Source organism: Amblyomma maculatum, chromosome 8 (assembly GCF_055883805.1).
Source record: "Amblyomma maculatum isolate TAMU_Amacu chromosome 8, ASM5588380v1, whole genome shotgun sequence".
Classification (NCBI taxonomy): domain Eukaryota; kingdom Metazoa; phylum Arthropoda; class Arachnida; order Ixodida; family Ixodidae; genus Amblyomma; species Amblyomma maculatum.
The window spans coordinates 99,812,920-99,837,008 of record NC_139351.1 but is presented as its reverse complement, the minus strand read 5'-3'; the positions used below and the strand labels follow the sequence as shown (position 1 = coordinate 99,837,008).

At 46.0% G+C, this 24,089-nt stretch overlaps 1 protein-coding gene across 4 annotated transcripts in view; it reads left to right on the top strand.

The window, feature by feature from the left end:
- Positions 1-24,089, top strand: part of bt (projectin protein bent) — a 258,850-nt gene that overhangs the window by 40,362 nt on the left and 194,399 nt on the right. For 3 of the 4 annotated variants that reach the window (XM_084576962.1, XM_084576961.1, XM_084576964.1), the window contains exon 3: positions 9,180-9,201. In XM_084576962.1, the coding sequence (XP_084433088.1) occupies positions 9,180-9,201 (22 nt within the window). Of the gene's footprint in view, positions 1-9,179; positions 9,202-17,878; positions 18,289-24,089 lie in introns of those variants that run through there. The other variant, XM_084576963.1, reaches the window with a different exon arrangement.

The following is a 24,089-nucleotide window of genomic DNA, read 5'->3' as shown; positions in this document are numbered from 1 at the left end:
CGAGAAAAAAAATTTGTAGCGGGATGTCATCCCATTGATTTACTTGTTCGCTATTCACAAGAGTTTTCTTAGTGTAAGATTCCCACTGAGGACGTCATTATTTCGTTCATTTTTTTTCGGCATTATTTAGGTTTCTTCTCTCTCTCTCTCTCTGATGTTCAGACATTTTCCAAATCTTGAAAGCCTTCTTTACGTTCATTCAATATATCGTTTATTCTTTCGTTCATTGATAAGCTTCGTCGACGAACAGCGTCTTTTAGCACATGCGCAATACGCCGTCCAATCGTCTCGCCCACGACCGCCTTTTCGTGCTTCGCCGCATTGCGTACATCGAGCAAACATTCAGCTGTGCCAAAACACCATTAGGCCGACCTTGTCGAGATGCCGGGCCTTTGTATGTAGGCAGGCTCGTTAAACGCGCGTTTGTTTTGCCCTCAGCGACACCAAGCGCGGGGAGGGACGCTGTGTTTGTGTTATGGCTGCGGTGCCTTCCGGCTCCTTTCGGGGAGGCTGCTCCCGAGTCTACCCTCTAGCAAGGCCACATATCCTGAACCAATCGCAAAGTCCCGTGTGCCTGTTTTTTTCGATATTTTTCTTCGCTTTGATATCGGCACTAAAAATAACCGCCGACCATTACAGCACCGGCTAGGCGTTCGGACGGTGAGCTCAGAGCCGGGTGCATCTCTTATGCCTTAAGCTAGAAATGTCTGTGGTTATTAGATGTTAGATATTGCGCCCAAGCTTGGGTGGCAACGATGCAAACTGCTTAAATATCTTAAAATTCGCCAGCCCCACCGGTTTAGTGTCCACAGTCCAAGATTGTTGGTTCGACCATGGCCATGGCAGCCCCGTTTCAATGGCAAAGAAAAAAGTGTAAAAGCAGCCACGCATTGAAATTTTGGGGTTCCTTAAAATAGTGCAAAAAAATTGAAATCAATCTGGGGATGCCAATTTCGGCGCGCCTCGTGCACTGTTAGACGAAAACTAGTTTATAATTCATCATCCGCCCTCGAAGATCTGATATTTGTTTAAAACCAATATTGTGGAGATCATAGTCCAAAGCCATGATTTCAAGCTGACCTTTCTTCAAAACTTTTGACACTACTTATGTAGCGCAGGTGGCTCAGCTACAGAGCCAGTAGCAGGCCCGTGCATTTTCTTGTCTTTCTTCTTGCAGCTGCAACAACAACAACAACAATAACAACTACAACAACAACAACGACATGTACGTTTCGTGCAAAGTAGACACAGGCAACAGACGAATCGGTTTGCGCGATAGCGTTACGAGTATAGTCTCGCCGGAAGGACGCCATTGTCGTGATCTGGCATCGCGCTATAGTAGTCGTCAAACATGTCTGGAAAATTCCTGATTGGTCGACAGGTTCATGACGTTGAAACCACATTACCCAAGGCAAAAACTTCAAACATCCCACGTTCACGATTTTTTTTTTATTAATTTACGAAATGAAAAGACGGTGTTGAAGAAACGGTCGCGTCTGCTCTTAATGCCAATAGTAAGTGTACCGTTATTTTTTCCTTTCACTTCTCATTCTCAAAGTATCAATAAGCTATGCAACGGACAGCTGTCATGACGGAATTAGAGAAGAGTGAACTGAGTTTGTTTTTCTAGCGACTGAAGCAGTTTTCTAACGTCCGCTTACAAAACAAGTGTTGAGTTCTATGCACGAAGTCTCAATCATTTCATTAAAGGGGCGTCCCAAATTTCTTTCTCGTCTTTTTCTTATTAGCCAAGTTATCCCAAGAAACAGATTGGTGAAGTTTATAAGGTACCCCGGTAACAGGGACGCCTTGCACCTTGTCTACAGCGAATAACATTTTAAGTATATCTGACTGCACCATAACTGTTTCCAGAATGGGCTTCAGAAAGTGTAATAGTTATTTTTTCTCGCATTCTACTGTTCTGCGGCGTGTTGTCTAGAGTTCTCATTACCAATTAGAGTAAAGTTGTCCCAAAGAGAGGAGAAAGAGGAGAAAGAGGAGGAGGAGGAGGAGGAGGAGGAGGAGGAGGAGGAGGAGGAGGAGGAGGAGGAAAGACAGGGAGGTTAACCGGCAGAAGAAACTGGTTTGGTATGCCCTGCACTGGGAGAAGGCGCTGATTGGGTACAAAAGTGATAGGTAAAATAGAGTCATAGGAATATGAAGACAGTAATAAACCAGTGAAATCACTATAGTCAGTAAATCATCGCCTATCGATCAGGCCCGTTGTTCTCATGAAGCGGAGCAGTGCCTGGGAGGCTTTCACCGCCGACGATTGCCGTGGCCACTAGCCAGTGGCCCAGAATCTTGATTTCTGTCAGCGGGCGTCCATCTAGACGCTCCAGCGCACGGAAGGGAAACTGTATTTCCGCACTGTATGTGGGGAACTCACAAATAATGTGGCCTATAGTCTCGTCGCACCCGCAGGTTGCACCTGCAAGGCTATTAGCCATACCTATCACAAACGAATAACCGTGTGTCAACGCTACACCAACCCACACGCGGCACATCAAAGTTGCTTCACGTCGAGGTAGGCCGGGTGGAGGCCGGGGCTTCAGGTCAGGGTCCAGGGATTTTAAGCGGCAGTTCGCAAGCTGGCCAGAGTTCCACAAGTGCGCGAAAACATTCTCGCTGCCTATTCCTGAAGAGAAGTTAGCAGTGATAGCATCAAGCTAACAAACGAAGGAACGAACTTAACTGAAAGACACAGCATGGCTAACCGTGCCAAGAGAATGGACAAGGCACTTTGTTTGTACGTCTCCACGGGGCTAATTACCGCTTTGTCAAACTCGTCAAAAACAAATACCGGGAGCTTGGAGCGGCCCGTGTGGTCTGAACATGTGTTGTGCTCGCAAGAAACGAGCACTCATCCCAAGGTCAGCTTGCATGGAACGCGTCCAAATGACTGGTTGGATAATTCGAAATAAATGGCTCCCTTACTATAATGGATGGAGCTTCAGGGATTGTCAAGGCCAGGACGTCTCTACTGCTATCAATACTCTCTTTAAAATGCAGTCCCCGTGTCATGCTTATGCTTTGTCTTCCGAAATACATTACCATGCGACATAAATAACGCTGGAGAAAGACTTAGGACAGCCTGTGTTTTTGCAAGCCGACTCCATGCAAGAATGTCAAGATCTGAAAAAAGGTCGTCTTTGAGCATGTAATGTGTGTTTGTTTAATGGAGCCTATATGGAAGCATCAGCGGTGCATCAAAGGATCGATAACCTTCAGCTAATCTCCAGAAATCTCGGTTATCTTTGCACAACGAAAATTTGGCGCTGAGACTGCATTGTGTTCAATCCTGCTGCGGTTTCGGTACTGCCGTGAACTTTCAAGGAGAGTTCCTGGGGGATGCACGCTCTCTGCGACATCTGCGGACCAACACACGTCGCTGAGTTCAAGTAGATGTCCAGCTAGGCAACGTGTTATTTTTTGAATAAGGCGACTGTTGCGCCATCTTCACATTTCGATGCCCCCAAATCGAGGTTTTTATTTTTTTAACTGCGTTGCAGGGCAGAGGATTTTCGAAGGGTGGCTGGGGGTGGAGCTCGTTGATTGGAGGTGCATCCTTGTAAAAATCTGTCACCTCCACTTCCCAAAAACACTTCACCCACAAGAAGCCGACGCAACACTGAAATGAGAAAGCGACGGCAAAACCAAATGCAAAGATCCATTATAAACGCGAAATGTACAGCCGGTGTTACCGACGCCCATCTGCCTGTGCAATTTTTACGCACTCTCGCTTGGAGTGCCCGTGACGTTCCTTCGTTTCACTCACAGGGCCGCTTTTCGACGACCTTTCTATCTTACGACGCGCATAACGAAGCCTGAGCTGCAACACATTTTAAAAAACGTCCGTTAAGGAGGAAAAATTAGCTGGGGTTTAGCTTTAGTTAAACTCGGTAGGTTGCGTAAGCAAAGCCGACGTAGCTTCTCTTTCTGTTCTTTCTTCTTCTTTTTCTCCTGCTTTTTGTCTGTTTCCCTTCCTTTTTCTTCTCCTTCTTTTCCTTCCTCTTTTTCTTTCTCTTCGTCTTTTCTTCTTCGTCTTCTTCTTCTTTCTTTTTCTTTTTCTTCTTCTTTTCTTCTTCTTCTCTAAAGGTCAAAGGTCAAACGTGGCTACTGGCCGGGTTTACGCGACGGGCTGAAACCTCGCGTAGTATTGCTTAACAAAATTACAAACGACTAATGCGATATCTGCGGCTGTGTACGGGTTGTAATTAGAGTCTGCCTGCCATTTGGTGTCAGGAGGCTTCTGTGGGGGCACGTGTTTGTGAAATGTGCTTGATATAGTTCTAAGGGCTGCCTCTGTACATTCTGTGTTTGAGTGGCAGGTGGAGATAGATGCCATTATCTGTACACCTGCAGTTGTGCTGTTGCTACACTTTATCAAGTGGTCTCAGCCGAGTCATATTTCTGCATTGAGGACGCACTCTCTCACCCTTGCTGTTCTCGTGACCACGCCGTCTGCAATGAGCCGAAAAAGCCAGGAACGTTCGGGTGAGAAAATGTACAAGGGAAAAAACCTCTGCCAGGTTCAACGTTCCACGTTTCCACAATATCGTATATTTCGGCATGACCCACATGACAACAATATAGAACATGCGAATTTGATAAATGCTGTAAGAACAGTGTATATGGAAAAGTGTTAATACGTACTAACTCCGCGTGAGGTCCTCCACCCAATATGGAAATCATGTGAAAACTACGCGTACACGACACGAAAGCTACACAGAAGATATGTGGGAAATATATCGGCGTCCTTGCGTTTTTTCATACAATATAGACTTCATATTCTCAAAATTCTTTTATATTAACGCCATCTGTTAGCAGGACACTTACTTAATCACTAGCACTACATTGGCTCATCTAACCTCTATTCAAACCAGCCAGCGCCATGCACTTCGCATGTTGTTGAGCGAAGATTGTTCGGGCAAAGTGTTTGTACAGCAATGAGAAAACATTTAAGCGTTACGAGCATTGATTACAGCTTCGTCGCGCTCCAAATAAGAGCGGGCTCTCATACCAACGAGGACGTTGCCCGCGTGGCAGAAGGGCGCCCAAACTCATCTCCCAGGTCTGCGGGGCTCATGTCAGCCACCTAAGCTGGGCTGCCATGCAGAAAAGTCGACGAGGGCGTTTCTCCGCTCACGTTAAAATAGGCTTGACAAGAAGGTTCGTCAGCGGAATCCCCGGCTGCGGGCCCTCGAGGGACGAAATGTTTTCTGTAGACAACGCGCGTTGCCAAATGCCCCCTCCTCCTCCTCGCCCCCCTCTTTGGCATACACTGAACTGGAGCATCCTCTTTGCCTGCTTTTCTTTTAGGCACATGGCCTGAAACACCTTGCATAAAAAAGCAAGCCAAGGCGGCGGCCGTCGCGCCGATTGAGTCACACGGTGCGTTGCCGCGAGGTCGCTCGTTACGTCACGTGTTTCCACTTATGGCGCCTAGCGTCGGTGTGTTTGTGGATGCCTTCGTATTCTTTAACGCGGTATATGGTAATTGGGGGTTGTTTTCTTATATTGGGCTCTGTCTTTCTAGCGTATAAATTAAAAAAAAATTATTCCGTGGATGCTGGAGTTCACTTTTATAAAGAGGCCAAGCTCAGCAAAGATATTTATTTCTTATATATATACCTGGTAGTTCCTCGGTGGCGATGGAGATATTCTGCGGTTATCCGCTTTATCCATCGACTATCGTTTTTTTTTTTTCTGTTTTGGCCAGCTTAAAGTAATGCCTGTAATTTCGCTCGACTATGTCTGAATTTCGAATTTCTAAAAATTTTATTTATTCAGGCGATGGAGCCAGAAACACAAAGTAAACAAGTTCTGGTCAGTGGAGACTATCTCGACGCAGGGAAAGCTTGCTCCGTGGCGATGTTAGAAGTCGAAGTGGTCCGGGCCTGGGACTCATCCGGGGGCTTGTTCTTCAAGAATAAAACGTGTTCGCTCGCTCGCTCGCTCGCTCGCTCACTCACTCACTCACTCACTCACTCACTCACTCACTCACTCACTCACTCACTCACTCACTCACTCACTCACTCACTCACTCACTCACTCACTCACTCACTCACTCACTCACTCACTCACTCACTCACTCACTCACTCACTCACTCACTCACTCACTCACTCACTCACTCACTCACTCACTCACTCACTCACTCACTCACTCACTCACTCACTCACTCACTCACTCACTCACTCACTCACTCACTCACTCACTCACTCACTCACTCACTCACTCACTCACTCACTCACTCACTCACTCACTCACTCACTCACTCACTCACTCACTCACTCACTCACTAGATGAGTAAGGAAGTAAATTAGTAACTAAATAGGATCGGCGACGAAAAGTGTCTTCGCTTGTAGGTAAAATTCTACCAAAACGAAAACAGCACATATACGCATTCACTGGATGGTTATTTCATAAATATCATTACTAAAGCGCTATTTTTATTTGTTGTAAATAGTCTTCATAGAGACAGATAATGCCCATAACTGAGATATATCAAGCTGAAGGGCATAAGTAACACAGTAATCAATTAACGGCTTCCTTTCCAAGTGGAGACTCCAGCTGTGCGCCAATGGCTACCAGAAGGTCACTGTCGATTTTATGGATCTGCAGTAAGCTGTCTCTTTTAATTTCAAGTTAAAACAGCTTCTACACTTGAAGCGTAGTTGCCCACGGGTGTCAATAAGAGAGAATACCCGGCGTGAGCTCAGTGCGCCTTGCGCTGGAGAGGACTTAGCCATGCAAGCTGAGAGGATTGGTTTAAAAGAGCCCCGCGTGGTTAGCCCCATATAGACACCAGCAGCATGACACATCTCGGCTTACCACAGAGAGAAACAATTTTGACAAACTGCCAGGGTCCTCGTTTTTAAGACTCAGCGCCGGCGGAGTGACGGGGACAAATGTGCCGGCCAAAGATTTCGCTGATTGCTTCCCGTCTCCCTCATGCACGCATCGTCTAAATGCCTTAATTACACGAATTTTCGCACAGCCGGCGCAGTCTCCATTATAGTGCTCCTTCGGACAGCCCGAATCACGCAGGAGTTTTCGGCTATGACACGTTGCGCAGTCTTCTTCTGCGCAGCAGAAAGTCCAATCTACAGCTTAGCGCGGAAAGGATAAAAAAAAAAAAAAAGATGAAATATTTTGGCCATCGATAGACACCGGGACTGGGTGTGCAGCACGCATTTTTGTATCCCACGACCAAAAGCTGTGGAGAGGCTCATTTTCCACAGCATCCGCGAGGCGACCATTGAGATGCTTCAAACCCACGTACACCATTTTATATTTTTGAACGTTTTGAGCCCAGGCGGGTTGCTTCTCAGCTATTACTCCTTATGGGTGGCAAAGTATCCCCGTAGTTGTAGATCCTCCGAAGGAAAGAAGGTATTTGGTTCCGCGTTCTCCAACGGGAAGGACTTCCCTGAATTATGCTCCCCACAACCCTTTGCTTTCCCCTGCTCCCCACTGTGCTCTTTGGAGTGCGTCTGACGCTGTTATGGCCCACAGGTGTCGCGCTTTAAGTGCGCATACTGCACTGAAGGGCTCTTTCTCAAAAACAAACTTTATCTCTGTCGAGTAATGCCATATTTATTAGGCTATTTAATAGAATGATTAACAATATAGGTTTGTCCCTATCGACGGTTTGCGGATTTCGACACCAGAACTATTTTCACGAGAAACAGGACCTTTATAAGCTGTAAAAGATCAAACGAAATGAATTGCATGTGTTGCTTGTGGCGGGGTGTCCCCAAAATGACGAGTGTCGTATACTTTGATATCTAGTTTTTCAGCGCTTCTGCAATGACCATTAGTTAATACTTTCACTATTGTTGCAAACTGCACACTTCCTGTAAACAACAATACCCTACTGAAAAAATTGCATGAGGTAATAACCTCACATTTTTTCACACAGTCTCACTCAATTCACGTAAGAAATCACATAGAAATTGCATATAATTGCGTAAGATCTCATAGATTCTTGTACAATAACATAAATTATTGAAGGTATTTTATGATAATGATGTGCACCGTATAATAGTCCATATGATTTGATGAGATTGTGTGAGATTATTGCCCCGCAGAACTTTTCGTTTATCAGTAGGGTAGTTCTATAAATACCATGAAGTGCATGCATTTGTCTAATCGCAAATTAGTATTTCGTTTTGCGAACCTGCCAACAAACGGAGAGGCTTTAACGAGTGTTACTGGAATTACTTGAGAATCACTGGTTCGGTCCATTTTACTTGCAAAACATAAAAAAAGACGGGCCTTAGCGAACCACAAAGCGCGAATGTGTAAACACGCCTCCAAAACAATTGTAGATGCAAAGTATTTTTCTAAAATAATTGTCTTCTCACTGTGAGGCTGAGTAGTAAAAAAAAAAAAAGTAATTTGAAGTGGGCTTTGCCTCGTGGCTTATGTTTCGCTTTAAGCAAGGAACCCCTCGTCCACACGTAACAACGTCATTAGTGGTACGTATAGTCATACTACTCGCAGTATAGCACCCGTAGCGTCACACATTGTCACTACTGGTCCTCTTGTGCAATGCTATAACTAACAACAAACGCACCCCATTGTTCAGAAAGATGCAGCATTACTCCACTAACAAAGCACAGCAATAAGCAGCTTCGATATTTTAATGCCTCACTTAATTTTACGGGTCAAAGGCATTAGAATTATAGAGTTTATAAACTCGTATTGCGGTCGAAGTTTTGTTTAGATAGCAAGAAAAACCTTTAAAATTGAACTTCTCCTTTTAGCTCGCTAAGAAAGAGTTTGTCATAGTTATATAATATGAAAGTGAACAGATTTTCTCTACAGACTTAGGTTGTGTATCCTCTCGAGCAGCCGCGCTAATGCTTCGGCTGCAGCGATTAGCCACCTGAGAGGAAGGTTTTGTAGATAATTTCACGTTATTGATGATTAGTTGCTCCCTCCTATGACATGGGGGCTCTTCCTAATGATCGTTGTCATTCGCCGATTCTAACATCCAAGACAGTGCTGACCAGGCGAAAAAAAAAAGTACAAAAAAATAAAGATGCGCTCCAGGGTGACCTCTAACTGCTCCGCGAGATACTTTTATTTTGGTACCGCGACGAACGTCAGAATTGGACTTTTCTTATTAAGTGTCCCATGAATAATTCTGTTTATTTTTCTCTCTTTTCAGCTGCTGACGAGCCTCTGGACCAGTAAGTTGAAAATTTTCCTATAGCCACTGCATGATAGCGCGCTTGCATGGTCACGCAACGATGGGTAGACGGCTTCATCCCAGTGGCCAAAGTCAGCGCGACATTAAAAAAAATAAAAACATTCAGGGGGCACCATGGCTCACTAAACTGCTTCAAGGCAGAAGCCTCCCCCAGGTATTGACTGCGAGACCGTTTGTAGTTGACTACAATTGTAACAGATATTGCGCCTTGCTGTCAACCAATTTTAAACTCCGCTGATGGCTGCGTTACTGCATCAATTTTTATATATGCTTTGTGGTGTGGCGTTCGAGGAAACACCAAATGGAAGGCGCTGGGAGGGTGGCTGATCCTGGCCCTGATGGGGCTGGGACAGGTAGGTCACCGCCGCGTTCGATGTCATTTTAATGCTAAAAGCGTTTAAAAATCACACAAAAATCCAATTCAACGCGTGAAGAAATGTTAAAAGGACGGGAAAATTGGTCCCATTCGCAAGACCTACCACAATGGCTGATCATAACCTCGCCTGATCACAAACCCCACTGTACCCACTCGCATCGGCACAAGTGTCACTCGTGATACCACGCCGGACCTCACATGGGCCTCACCAAATTTAATTGTTAAATCTCATATGGTGCTACAAGACAGCCTTGGGAGTGACCACTTCCCAGTGTCCACTACTATCGCTTACGATTCCAAGATTTTCAGCCCTCGCACATACCTTCTCACCGACTGGGATAAATTGCGCTCATACTTGGCAGCTGACTGCTAGCCTGCCTCCGAATTTTCATCTGTTGTAGGCCGTCATTGCACCCGCCACCGCTTCGGTGGTAGACGACGGCTTTTGTGGCGCACTTTTTCTTTCTTCTCTATTAAAGGGAAAGCATTACTTCGCTATGTTTACAGATTTCTGTCCGCAGGCCGTGTCCGCAGAATGTGTCCGCAGAACGTGTTTGCAGCAGTTGTGAGTAATTGAGAAGTGATAGAGGTTAATAAGTGGTGTCAATCTATATAGGGTGACGTAATGTTGTTGCTGAAGAAATAGGCCAATAAGCTAATTAGGTAATTAGAATAATTGGTTCACAGGAAAGGAAAGGCACAGTATCTGCCACACTTGTTCTGTGGACATCTGAACCGCGCGTAAGCGAAGGGAGGAAGGTGGAAGTGAAAGCGGAAAGAGAAAAAGAGGTGGCATAGTGGATATGACGTCAAGGATGTGACGTCACGCAACCGGTAGTACAGCCGAAAAAAAGGACATAGGAAGGAATTGGTGCACAATTTGAAAGCACCAAAGACTAAAATGGGTAAACAAGAAGTAAATTATTTTGAGGTAGATGATGTGACGACACGCAACCGGAAGTAGAGCCGAAAAAGGGCGTAGGAAGGGATTGGCGCGCAATTTTAAAGTACCAAACACTAAAATGGGCAAACAAGAAGTGAATTAAGGCACTAGAAGCAACAAGAAGCAACCAACAGCAGCATCCGGACTTTCGCATTACTCCAATGCAGATTCTGCAGTTCCCTTTCATTATTTTTCTCTTCTGTCCGCACAAGGCAGCGGAGGTGGCTCAGCTACAGAGCCATTAGCAGACCCGTGCATTTTCTTTTCCTTTTTCCTACAGCCACAACATCAACAAATGAAAGGCGCCGCACGGACGCCTGGATCGAACGCCCGACGGGGTCAGCTTCGTATATGCGTGAATCTCCTGGTGACGTCATCACCAGTCATGAAGTCATGACCTGATGGGGTGTCATTATCACTTCCGGTTATTAGACATGGCCGGATGCGACATCATAACGTCACAGTCGGTCATGATGTCCCGGGTGACGACGTCACCATGTGATGGCGTCATAGTCAGCCATCAGTTATTACTCATGACTGTTTAGTCATGACTAATGACTAATTATAAGTAGTTAATTACTAGTTATTCATTAGTTAGTGCTGGTTAGTGACTAGTTAGCCATTAAATAAGTCAACCCAGACCCAGAGGGTTGGTGGTACTACCACACCAACCCTCTGATTAGTTAGGCTATTACTCGCCTAAGTACAATTAGTCTCGTTTGAAATTTGCGGCCTGTGACGTCACACCTTGATCGACCAACTGAAAAGCGGGACATTTTTGTCGACACATTCCTGCTGACAACGATGAGCCATTAAAGGCTTCCGCCTTTAATTTTTGCCTCGAGGCGCATGGGTAACAGAGCCGCTCAGGTCAGGATCAAACTACCAATGCGGAACCGATTAGAGGCGTCCTGTTAGGGTTAACGGCATAGGACAGACCAGTCAGAGAGCAGTGGTGGGGTGGCTTTTTTTCCCGCTATAATAGGCGTAACGGAGTTCGTAGTGATGACAGTCATGGTCATTATGATGATGATGTTGATGATCATAATCATCATAATCATTCACGCAAAGCGGATGTCAAAAAGTTTGAGATGCGCGGTAGATCGGCTTTACTGTAACATCGGAAGTATCTTGCATTGAATTTTAAACCGATATCATCGACAGATTACTCCAGAAAAATTGTGGCTAAAATTCTGACGTTGCATCGTGACCAGGGTAAACTCGGCTGATACTACGAGTACGATCGGCCCAATATGGACATTTGATGAGCATCATATTGCGCGTAACAAATTACAGCACCTATCAAGCCAACGCATGCCTGTACTGGAGACTTCAGTGAAAATACGCGGCTGTTCATAAGCCGGCTGTACAACTTCCTCTGATTACTGAGATATTTATTTACCTGAGGTACTATGATACCAGTGGTATAAAAGAAATGCGCACAAAAGAGGATGAACATAAGAAACAAAACATAAGCAGCGTGGAGTAGGGGCCACGTTTAAGCACTTCAAAAAATAGAGCTCATATGTTCGCAACAAACGAAAATGCACGAAAGCCTCAGTACAACTACACACACCACAGTGTGAGAACTGCACGTTTAATACAGATGGCGAAAGGACATTATAACATGCACTAGATTAACATTTCACGACAAACAGCAGAGCACACACCTACACTTGATGCCAGCACTACATGTTCCGGTATTTTGTTCCAATCACTCGCTGTGTAGAGAAAGCTGCGATGTTTACCCCGAATAACACATGAAGTGGTTTCGCTTATATATTGCTGCTTATCGGTGTGTACCAGGTTGTTCGCAATCTCATAGAATAGAATCCTTTTTTGTTTCCTTCGATGCTGAAGAAGTTGCAAGTTCACTAAAGGGTAAAGTGGCGTTACAGGATCTTGTGTTCGCGAGCTGCACTCGCTCTAGGTCTGTTGCGAATATTTGAGTGTACGGATCCCACACCTAAGACGCATATTTCATCATTGAACGTACCAAAAACTTATATGCCGTAAGTTTAGTACCCTGTGGAGCATGTTTAAGCGATCGCCTAATGAATCCCAATCTTTTATTCGCTTTGGTGACAATATAAAAATACCGTGAACCCAAGCCCGAGCCAGTGCAACCAATCCATAGCTGTTCAGGGTCGCCAATGCTAATCGTCAGCGCCTTTTTCCTTTATGGGGTAATTAATTAGTAGAGACTAAAGTTTTAATTCCTAGTTATTGCTTTGGGGAGCAAGTTTTCATGCAAAATTTTCCCCCACTTCCTTGCAGTGCTTTCTCCGATGAAGATAGGTGGACGCACTTGGATATTGATTTAAAATAACCTCTGGTCACAAGACAGCATTTTTTGAAGGCCTCTAAATAAAGCTGCGGGAGTCATAGCGTAATGGAAATAATGTAGCTAACCCTTTTTCGCGACCTAAAACTTTTGATTTATCACTTTCCTCTCAATACAGTTATTAAATATAGCTAATTAGTATTTACTAATCAATTAACTTTGATACACGATAAATAAGCGACTCTGAATAGCTCTTTCTTTGTTTAACAGGGCTCACCGTATATTATTTAAGTTGTTTTGCGCACACAACAAAATACAAAATATTGTGCCAGTTCTTACAATCAGGACTGACGTACACGGAAATCATGTCGGACAATAAGGTGCGATGAAACGCTCGATGAGGCATCTGAGAGCTGCAGGATATCCTGTGGGCGGTGCTGGTGGCGCGGAGCTCATTCGATAAAGGAACAGCCCTTGGAACAGCGCTTTGGAATGCTGTGTACAACATTACCAGTGGAAAATGCATGACGGCGTATGGTACAGACGACGACATACGGTAGTTGTGCTTACATTCGTCAGCTTATAGCTGTGTTTTCTTCAAGTACGCAAGCACCCCAATCGAACCCGGTCCAAAAAATAGAGTCGCTTATGTATCGAATAAAAATTCCACCTCACTTCTGGGCCTTATTTGCTATGTATAGCATTTTTGAATGCCGCGCCACATTTACAGGAAGCACTAAAAATCCTCGCCGTTCTATAAATGCTGACCGAATTTAGTAACAATTTTTTTTAGTCGATATTCATTGCCTCAGGGCATCATTAGGGTATGAGATGAAGGATGAATAAATGATTAAATGAATGGAAAAAGGTTGGCTGATTTTATGAAGTCCACAAGTGAGCGATGATGAGGTCCCTGCGTCCAAGTGACGTATGAGGCAGGATTGGTTGCTGAAAGGCCAGCTATGCTCAGTTGCCGGATTCGTGTTGGCTTGAGTGCTGGGCAGTCCCACAGCAAGTGGTGGATGTCGGCCTCGACATCTTCGTTGTTACAGATCGGGCATCCTGGGCGAGGATATAAGTGTTGGAAGTATGACCACGTCCTAGTTACAGCTGGTGTAAGGGCAACACCGACCCGGATCCTCCTAAGCGCAACCTCCTCTGCACGGGTGAGGCCGCGGGGAAGGGATGTCGCACACGGAGGGATAAGTGCACATGTGCGGCGCCGGAGGTGCTCCTTTCTTGACAAAAGGAGGGTAGCGTCGTCGACTTCGAGAAGCCGTGGGATTGATGCGTCTTGGTTCACGAGGCGGGTTGCAAAATCAGCTTGACTTTGGGAAGGCAGCAGATCCCGTGGGACCCACTCAATGCGTATTGATTGTGGGATGCGCGCCGCAAGCTGGTGGATGTCCTGGCAAATTTTAGGGCAGCGGCTGACACGTCGGAGCAGACGTACTGCTTGAAGTGCGTCAGTGCGGATGACAACGTGGGCTGTAGGGAGCATGGTTATAGAAGTCACGGAGCAGAGTGCCTCCTGAACTGCCACAAGCTCAGCGCAGAAAGATGTAAGTGGTTCCGAAAGCTGAAACGTAGTTATCTGATTCAGGCTAGGTCTCCGTGGACATTAGATTGCCGTTTTGGCTTCACAGCCTTGCAGGCTTCCATCAACGTACACTACTATGGAATCTTGAGGCAGGTTAGTATCTTGCTCTTCAAATCTCTGGCGTAGCAACGATGCAGAGTTGGCAGACGTCGGTCTGCGGATGTCAGTTGGCTTGTTATCTCCTAACTGTATAAATTTCCAGGGAGGGAGAACTGGCGCAGGTGGCTGAAGAATAATGTGTGGCGTTGCATACGCCCTCAGTGCTTGCGTGGAATGTGAGAAAGTGGCCTTGAGTCTGCGAGCATCACGGCGCTGCTGCACCAGTTCATCGATGGTGTTGAGCTGCGCATTCTCCTGTAACGCTACGACCGGTGTGATTCGTGGAAGGCATGTTATGGTCCTCATAGCTTCTCGATTTAAGGCTTCAAGGCGATCCCATTGTGCCCTTGTAAGATGCTGGAACTGGGCCTGATAAACAATACGGGGCTGCAGAACCGCCCTCACTAACTGGCGTGCAACAGACGAGCCAGCGCCACCCGTGTTAGGTGCAATTCTTCTTATTAAACTTATAGTTTGAAGTGCTTGCTTTTTTGCCTGAGAGAGCCAAGCAGTCGCTGACCCTGATTGGGGAATTGTTAAGCCCAGAATTTTCAGGCTCGAACTTTTAGTAACAATTTTTGGTGAAAGCATCGCATAGACTCTTTGACATTCACATCTGAGAGTGGTCTGCTGACCCCTGAACTGGGCTTAACGTAATACTTGCGGCAGGGACGAGATGAAAAATGAGAAGGGTTCAACACTGCTGAACCGAATATTCAGCGAAAGCATTAGCTGCGGGTGACCGCTTCTTCTTCTTCTTCTTCTTCTTCTTCTTCTTCTTCTTCTTCTTCTTCTTCTTCTTCTTCTTCTTCTTCTTCTTCTTCTTCTTCTTCTTCTTCTTCTTCTTCTTCTTCTTCTTCTTCATCTTCTTTCTTCTTCTTCTTCTTCTTCTTCTTCTTCTTCTTCTTCTTCTTCTTCTTCTTCTTCTTCTTCTTCTTCTTCTTCTTCTTCTTCTTCTTCTTCTTCTTCTTCTTCTTCTTCTTCTTCTTCTTCTTCTTCTTCTTCTTCTTCTTCTTCTTCTTCTTCTTCTTCTTCTTCTTCTTCTTCTTCTTCTTCTTCTTCTTCTTCTTCTTCTTCTTCTTCTTCTTCTTCTTCTTCGCGGGTGTTCAAGGTCATTCGTGGCTGCGGCCACGGACTGCGCGACGGGCCGAAACCTGGCGCAGTATTGCTTTTGCAATAAAAAGCCTTGCAGACTCTTTTATCTGACGCGGCGGGGAGAGTTTCACCTGGAAAAATCGCCAGAACGTGACCAGCATTTCAGGCCAGGCTCGGCGTGCTTGACTGGGCAGCAGCCGCGAAGCAGAGTTTGGCTTGGCACACCCGAACGGGTTTGCGCAGCTGATGTTGAGCCGGCTGAATAATGCCGTTCCCTGTTCTTCCTGCCAGTGTTTCCAACCGGCTATAAACCACGCCGCAGTGGAGGATTCACTCACGCGTTGCTCGTGACGTTATACTTCTTCAGTGTGTCCGCTTTCACCCACTTTCCCTCTCACAAGGTAACTTGGTCCTCCTCCCCCTTTTCGAGGCGGAAGCAGTACTCTCTGCCGCTGGCCGTTTCGGTAGCGGGCAGCAGTGTTATTTTTGGCCTTCACGGCGCCCACCTCGCCGGTCATATCTCACGAGCTTTGCTTGGCAGCCGAGAACTGCGCTAATTCGAGAATTGAGAGTGCGCTAAACGCCGACTGTCTCTCGTTCTCCTCTCCCACTTGCGCCGAACGGAGCGAAGCCACTACACTGTAGACCAACCTTGGGTAGCACTCCTTCTCCCGATTAATCACAAGCCTCCAATTCTTCTCCCTGGTCTTTCTAGTGTGCATACAGTGAGCCTGTAGTTGGCACTTGCTGTCAATTTCTGCAAAATGCAATCTCGCAAGCCGAGCATTCCCATCTCCCTTGTTTATAGCCTACTTCGTGCTTATTGAGATCATGAGAGATGGAAGACTGGAGGAGTGCACAAACGAGCTGATGAGAAGCGAGGTATACGAATGCAGTGGTTTGCGGTCCGTCACTTGGTTGTTTTTTAGTCACATCTTGATTTTTTATAACCCTGCTTCCTGTGTTACGTGAGGAGTACAAGGAGGAAGTACCCAATCGGGTTTACACTTAAAGTTTCGATATGCATCACCTTTAAAATAATATTAGCTACACACTCGTTTTGTAGCCACACGATAGTTCACCCATTTTCTCTTGCACGACTAGTCTAGTTTTGCAACTCTAATTCGATAATTTCAGCCTGCCAATAACTAAAGTTAAATTTTCTTTTGAACAAAATGAAAGAAAAACTTAAATGAAACCATGACATCCCTCGATTAATAAAAGTGAGCATAACTTTGCCTCATTCTCGAGATGTTTATTTTGTTTGTTTTCCTCCAAACACCAAGCGAGCATGAAGTACTAAGCAGTTGTAAGCGACCCAATTTAGTGTCTTGTTTTACCGGCGCTCTCGGGGGCCCCAGCACCGCAGCTCTGTTCAACAAACCTCACTGCCTACACAAAGTCAACAAGCATAAACTCCATGGGGACTGTGGAATTGCGCTGTTTCCTCTCCAGATTCCAGCTTCTCTGGCACCCTCTTCAATCTCCCTGGTACCCTCCCGCCGCTGACTGAAAATATTCCCGCGCGCAAAACGGACAGGAAAAACTAGGCCGGCTGTAGCTGGCCATGGGGCTGTACCTCAAAGATGCTGCGTTTTGGAACGCGCACCACTCGACTAACGCCCAGCTAACTAACGTAATCATCTGCATTAGCTGCTCGCGCACATCGAAGAGTAGAGAAGACCTCGGCGCTGGGGTATACTTCTGCCTCATTACTGAGGTACAGCTTTCCATTTCTGCCTCACGGAACCGAAATCTCCGCGCGAGGCCTTTCCCCAAGGTCTGCCTCCCATCTCCGGCACTCACCGGGTCTCTGTAATCGCTGTCGAAAATCTCGGTTAGGCTTCTCCGACGCCTCGTCGCGCGCGACCTTCCTAGGGGTCAGCGCTCCAACCTACCTTCGCTCCTCAAATACCTGAAAAAGCAGGCTAAGTCTACTACGGCGCTGCTGCAGCAGTAGCGGGCCGCCGCCAAAGAAACGATGGCCCTGGCGGTAGCGGCGAAGGCATCTGCCAACCCCCCTCCCCATCGTTCTCTCCGTTTCTACTCTCTCCTCCTCCAACGAAAGTTCTCAAACACCGTGCGCACCACCCGAGCGCGGCGCATCCTCTCCCCTTCCTCACCATCTTCTACCTGCTCTCCGTTCTCCTCACGTCCCCCCCCCCCCCCCATTTCCTCGTCATCGCGCTGACCTCCTCCTCTCCATCCTCCCGCTTTTACATCCATCCTCGCTGCGGGGCCGGCCCACTTTACGAAAAAACCGCGCTCCGCCCGTCCCAGCGAACCCCAGCAAGGGGAGCTCCCGCACAAGAACGGGCGTCCGCCACTCGACAACCGCCACGAAGAGAACTCGGAATACGACGAAGAGCCCTCGGATCACCTTTGAGTTTCCTCCGGTGTCCGCCGGTTTCGGCGAACGCCTCCCCTACGAAATGTGCCTCTGTCAGCTGGATTAACTCCTCTAGTCGCCCAGCCAAGCAGAGCCTGTGGCGTTTGCGTCTCGGGAGTGAACGGCAGCGGAGAGGAGAGAGAGAGCACCGAGAAGAGAGGGGGATCGGTGATCCCCTGCTTGCTTGCCGGTGCACAGCCACACGACGGCCAGGACCGGTTTGGATTTTAGCGCCGCCACAGCCGTCGCGGCCGACACCCATCCAGCGTGATGGGGACACGGTAATTCCACACCTTTTCCCTTTCTCGGTGGCGCTTTCCCGGCGCGCCGCTATCTCTGTGTCCTAAGCTAATAACTTGCGAGCACAAATGGGTAGAGTTCGAATAACAGGTGAAATGCTTTTTTCCCGCTGATTTCTTCGCTTCAAAACGAAAGAGAAACTTTCAAGAGTTAGCTGTAGAACAGAGGTAGTTGAACGTTCAACGTCATTCCTGTCCTGGGGAAGCGGTCGTGGCTATTTGCCCTTTAAGTTTGGAACTATAAAGGACTCTAAAGCTATGTTTAGAACGACCTGGCAGTCGCGCGCTGAGCTTTCCCAGGAGTCTAACATACTTCGAATGCCCCGGTCGTGGCCGTCCAGTAGTGGAAAGGCAATGAGAACTTGAAAAGAAACCATTGGCAATTCATGACGGACGTCTTTGGCTTCTCCGTTTGTTTTTGTTTTTTAGGATTTTTTGTAACTGTGTCAGATATAAGAGTAATGATTAGCGTTTCCCGTCACCGTGCTATATTGAGAAGTAGTTGGTGCACTAGACGCCCTCAAAACAAAAGGAAAACGGAACTCTCCTGCTGAGTCTCAAAAACTTGGCGCTGCAGGCTTCCGTAAGCAGGGTCACAGGCTCACGGTACGTGTTAGCTTGTCGTAACTCGCACGTATATTGGTTGCAGACTTTTTCGGATGCATTCACAACCTCGTTTTTGAGAAAGAAAGTTGGTGAAGGATAGCTGAAAACAATTTTGTGTCTGGCCAAAAATTTAATTTATAAATTCTAGGCTTGTTCAAAAACGTTCTGTGTTATTATACCTTGGCAGTTACAAATGCAATATCTAGTCGGCCAGCCAGCCTTGCAGCACAGTTTTCCGAGTGATAAAAGAGAAAACGAGTCTTCATGCACACGTTCTTGGCTCTTGTTAGCAAGCGCTACACTTATAACATCTTTCTATAGATATGTGCTGCAAACAGCATTGTATTTAAGCCATAGTAGGTGATTTCTGTAGGGCTCATTTATTGATGATATAGTGAGAATGTCGGGAGAAGCGTCAGGTTGACATGTGACAAAGTGCTGAACCTTCTACGTATATATATATATATATATATATATATATATATATATATATATATATAGACAGCAAGAACAAATATAACTTTATTAATACATTAAAATTGCACTGAACAATCATAACTGAGTAGCCACAGAACAATCATAACTGTTTGATCTTCCTACACTTTCCGGTTCTACGTCAAACAAATACACGGGGACACTGGTTGCTACTCTTTTTATTGTGTTAGAGTTTTAAATTTCATCACGCCGCCTCAGGCCTTTGCTATGGCCAAATTCAGAAATGCAAAAGGCCGTAATTCTCGTCTTAACAACACATCGGCGATGTCACATTTGGGGAGCCATATCGGGCACTGCTAACTGCGGAGGTGACACTGCCGTCAAGTCAACTTACGGAAATAAAGCTCACGCTACGGCTTAGGTCCTATAGCATTTACTCAGCAATTAGCCTAGTTGGGTTTAGTGGCTTATCTTAGCACGATGTCCGTCTCTGAAGTTTATGCTTAGCGTTATTTCATGTAACCACTTCTCACAGGTCACGTACACTACACAGCTGTCCACTTTCTGATCGCTGATTATATGTTACACGAAAGTGGAGCGATATGGCCGAAGGTATACAAACAAAGCTACATAACTAAGGGTTTCGCTGAAGCCACACGATATCGGGCGAGCAACAAGATTCGTAATTCCAACAGTATTTTCCTTTGTCAGAGCATTCCGTCGTGTTGGGCTACAGATGCGGGGTGACCTTGGGCGGAACTCCCGTCAATCCTTAGCTCCGCGGCACTGGCGGTGAATTGTGGCCGTGTGCAAAACGCGCTGACACTGCTGAAGGGAAGATGACGCGTCGCGCCCCGTGCAGTCGCGTTGTTTTTACTGTTGTTCATGGCGCCAGCTTTCTTTAGCTGGTCCCCTCTTTGAAAGCTTTCCCTCACCCGCAAGCAACAAACAGAAAGAGAGAGAGACATTCGAGACCAAGCCAACGCTGCTGCCGGCCAAAAAGCTGGCGGGAACTGGGCCGGTGGAAAAAAGGACAGGCCGAGGAGAGTGGAATTTTTTTTTTCTCCTTCTAATATTTCCTCCCCAGCGGGCAGAAGAAGGGGTGGCACCAGCTTACTGGCTTGCGTGAGTCAGGGGGATAATATTACTGCGTCGTTCTCCAGGGGGCACTGATGCCACCAACGCCTTCGGCCTACATTTATTTAGTGTCGAAAGAATCAATGTGGCAGCCAGCCCGCTATATCGTATCGTACATGGCTTACGAGCCACCTGCTTGGAGAGATCGCATCTTCCTGACATTATTATTTTGGCGCGCAGATGAAGAAACGAGATTGCGTATTACATTTTCTGTTACACACACACACACACACACACACACACACACACACACACACACACACACACACACACACACACACACACACACACACACACACACACACACACACACACACACACACACACACACACACACACACACACACACACACACACACACACACACACACACACACACACACACACACACACACACACACACACACACACACACACACACACACACACACACACACACACACACACACACACACACACACACACACACACACACACACACACACACACACACACACACACACACACACACACACACACACACACACACACACACACACACACACACACACACACACACACACACACACACACACACACACACACACACACACACACACACACACACACACACACACACACACACACACACACACACACACACACACACACACACACACACACACACACACACACACACACACACACAAAAGACGTTCGGTGGCTTAAGGTTCGGCTTGCTACGGATGCATTGGTTTGGACGCCGCTCGGCCTTCTGTTCTTGATGTGTTCACTTGGTTATCTGAGTTTTCACTAAGCTGTTATGAATGCATCTTAAAGGAAAACAAATGTTAATGATACCTGGTTCTAAAAAGTTTATCGATAAAGAGACAAAATAATGTTGTATGTGAATTTCCTCTTACCAAGCATTACCTTATATCTGGTGAATAGGCTTGCTGGATAAATAAACTGAAGCGGACTTTTATTCGCGCGTACTAAACACCATATTAAATTGATCCATGACCTGGTTTAAACGTTTTATTTCGCAAAGTTATTGAACCATTCTTGTCCCAAAGAGTCTGTCTGTGCTAAATTTTCAATCTTGTTTTGAACCACTCTGCAGTGCAATGCTGGCTACGTTATAGCCCCGGCACTCCTAACCTTTGACAAGTTCATGCAGACTTTGCCATTCGGATGTTTTCTTTGCACATCACATCACTTTAACACCTTAAGGGCCTCCAGGATTGGGGGCCTTTAAAGTTAATTATTCCAGTTCTACTGAGATGCTGTAGGTTTTAAACCTGCCCTCCCCCTTTCCTCAATGGTTATTAGCGTAAAGGCGTTGTAGGAACTTTAAAAAAAATATAAGATCTTGTAGATGGGAACAGACTGGGACCTAAGGAATGCGGTGGATACGGCACCCGAAGTAGAATCAACTCGCGACCATGAAAAGCAATGAACACCACACGTGAAGCAGAATCTTTAAGCACCCCTGCTTATTCTAATACCGTTTGTTCCGTTTTATCGTGTGACACGTGCGTTTAAAGTCTTGACATCAAATAATCTGCGCGGAAAGTTGGCCTAGTTGGTGTACGTTCATAATGAAAACAATAGCACAAAAAAAAACACACGAAGGATTGAAAGTACGACGAAGGCAGGCGCTGTTTACTGGGATTTATTGCAGAAACAAGCAATTTATACAAGTCATTTTGAAAGAACACAAAAACAACACATGAAGTAAAGTGGACCACATTTTAATACTTAGTTTTTATACTGCCATTCGAACCACCACTTCTCTTATTGATTTGATCAAATAGGGGCTTTGAAGTGCATTACGTAAATGAAGTGGCCGTAGACATGGTGCGCGTGGTATACTTGGACATGTGACTCTTCCGAGATTGAGCATGGCGTGTTTTTTAACAAGTACACTGCAAGTCTTCATCGTTACGAGCATTCTGACTCTGCATACTATCGAGCAGAGAAACTGAGTTCCTTAGAGAAGATTGACATTTGTCTCTTTGGCGACATGTTTTAAATTGGCATTGTTATTTGCGATATTCAACGCACAACATTTTCCCAGCATTTAGCAATGTCGTTCCTGAAAGACTGTGACAGAAGTAGATTTTATTTTTTAGAACATGGAGAAGCTATAGAAATAACGTAGGAATAGCAGATTTCTATTTTATTCCGTATTTTGTGTCTGTTACCTCTCGCGGACGGAATAGTTGTCCTTGTTTTGCTATTGTATCCTCTTTCACTTCCACCCTCCACCCTGCCCTTACGGCGCGGTTCAGGTGTCCACAGAAACAAGTGTGACAGATACTGCGCCTTTCCCTTCCTGTAAACCAATTATTATTATTATTATTATTATTATTAAACCAGCAATAAAAAAAAAGAGCATTACGCGAGGAAAAATGATAAACCGAGCGTTCTGAGGCGCGATTTAATGTTCTAGATCAGTGACAAGGTGGACAAGGTGTTCGATTATGTGAAGAGGAGAAGAGGAGATTATGGCAGGGCGTGTCCTCGCAGACGAGGGGGAAAGAGGGGGCGGGCGGTCGCCACTTTCGCTTGCTGTTTGCCAGACGAAGCCTCTATAAATAGCGTGCCGCATGTTTGCCCTGGCCTCTGTTCCTATTTCTGACTTTGAAACGCTTCATCGTCTCCGGCCCTTGACGTCACCGATTGCTGTAGAGGACGTCACCGTTGTAGGGTGCCGAGCGTGTCTGTCCGGAAGAGACTGGCTTATTTGTCAGTTTTTCATCACTTCGGTCCTTTCTCCCTTTCGCTCATCTGTCTTGATTTCCTCTACCGCTTCCTCGCTATCCCTTTATTTGTGCCGCCCCAGTTCAGGTGCTTCATATATCAGATAACAAATACCGGGGCTGACAAACAACTTTTCCTTCCTTTTGAATATATAATAAAAAAAAAAGCTACATACTATTACTACTACTTTCAATTTGGACCCCTTTATAATTATTTTTCTGTCACGGCATTCAGCATCCGCGAGCTTTAAAAACTGTTGAGTGGTTACATTTTGTTGCAGAATGACAGGTCGCCTGAATCGGGGTGCAGTAACTTGGAGAGAGGTATCTGGCAAGCACTTTGTTCTGCGCAAGACGAGCTAAGATTGGCTTTTAAAAAAGGCCCATTATTTAGGTACCCAAGATGTTCTGATGCTTTACTCTTAAAGAGTTTGATACTAGATATCTGAATTTCCGTTGTGAAGCTTTCATTTCTATTACTCTCAGTTTCTCTAAAAAGTGTGTCCTGAATGGCTATGTCCCAAGCCTAGCTAAAGAAAAAAACTGTGTGTGCAACGTTGAAATTGATAGATGTGGGCCGACAGATAGATAGATTGATAAGAAGAAGTATATGAAGGCAGGGATGTTAACGAGTAAGGCATCCAGTTGGCTACCCTACAATGAGGTTATCGAAAAGGGATGAGGGGATTAAAGAGCGGAAGAGAAAAGAAACGTGGAGCCCAGTTACAATATGTCGTTCAAGCCGGAGGCTGCCAGTGCCCTGTTTTCCTTGAAGGTAGTCGACAGTCGTGGCCACAGGACAAAAATCTTATCCTCCGTTAAAGGCGAGGATCGAGGCGGTCCAGCGCACAACGCAACTTA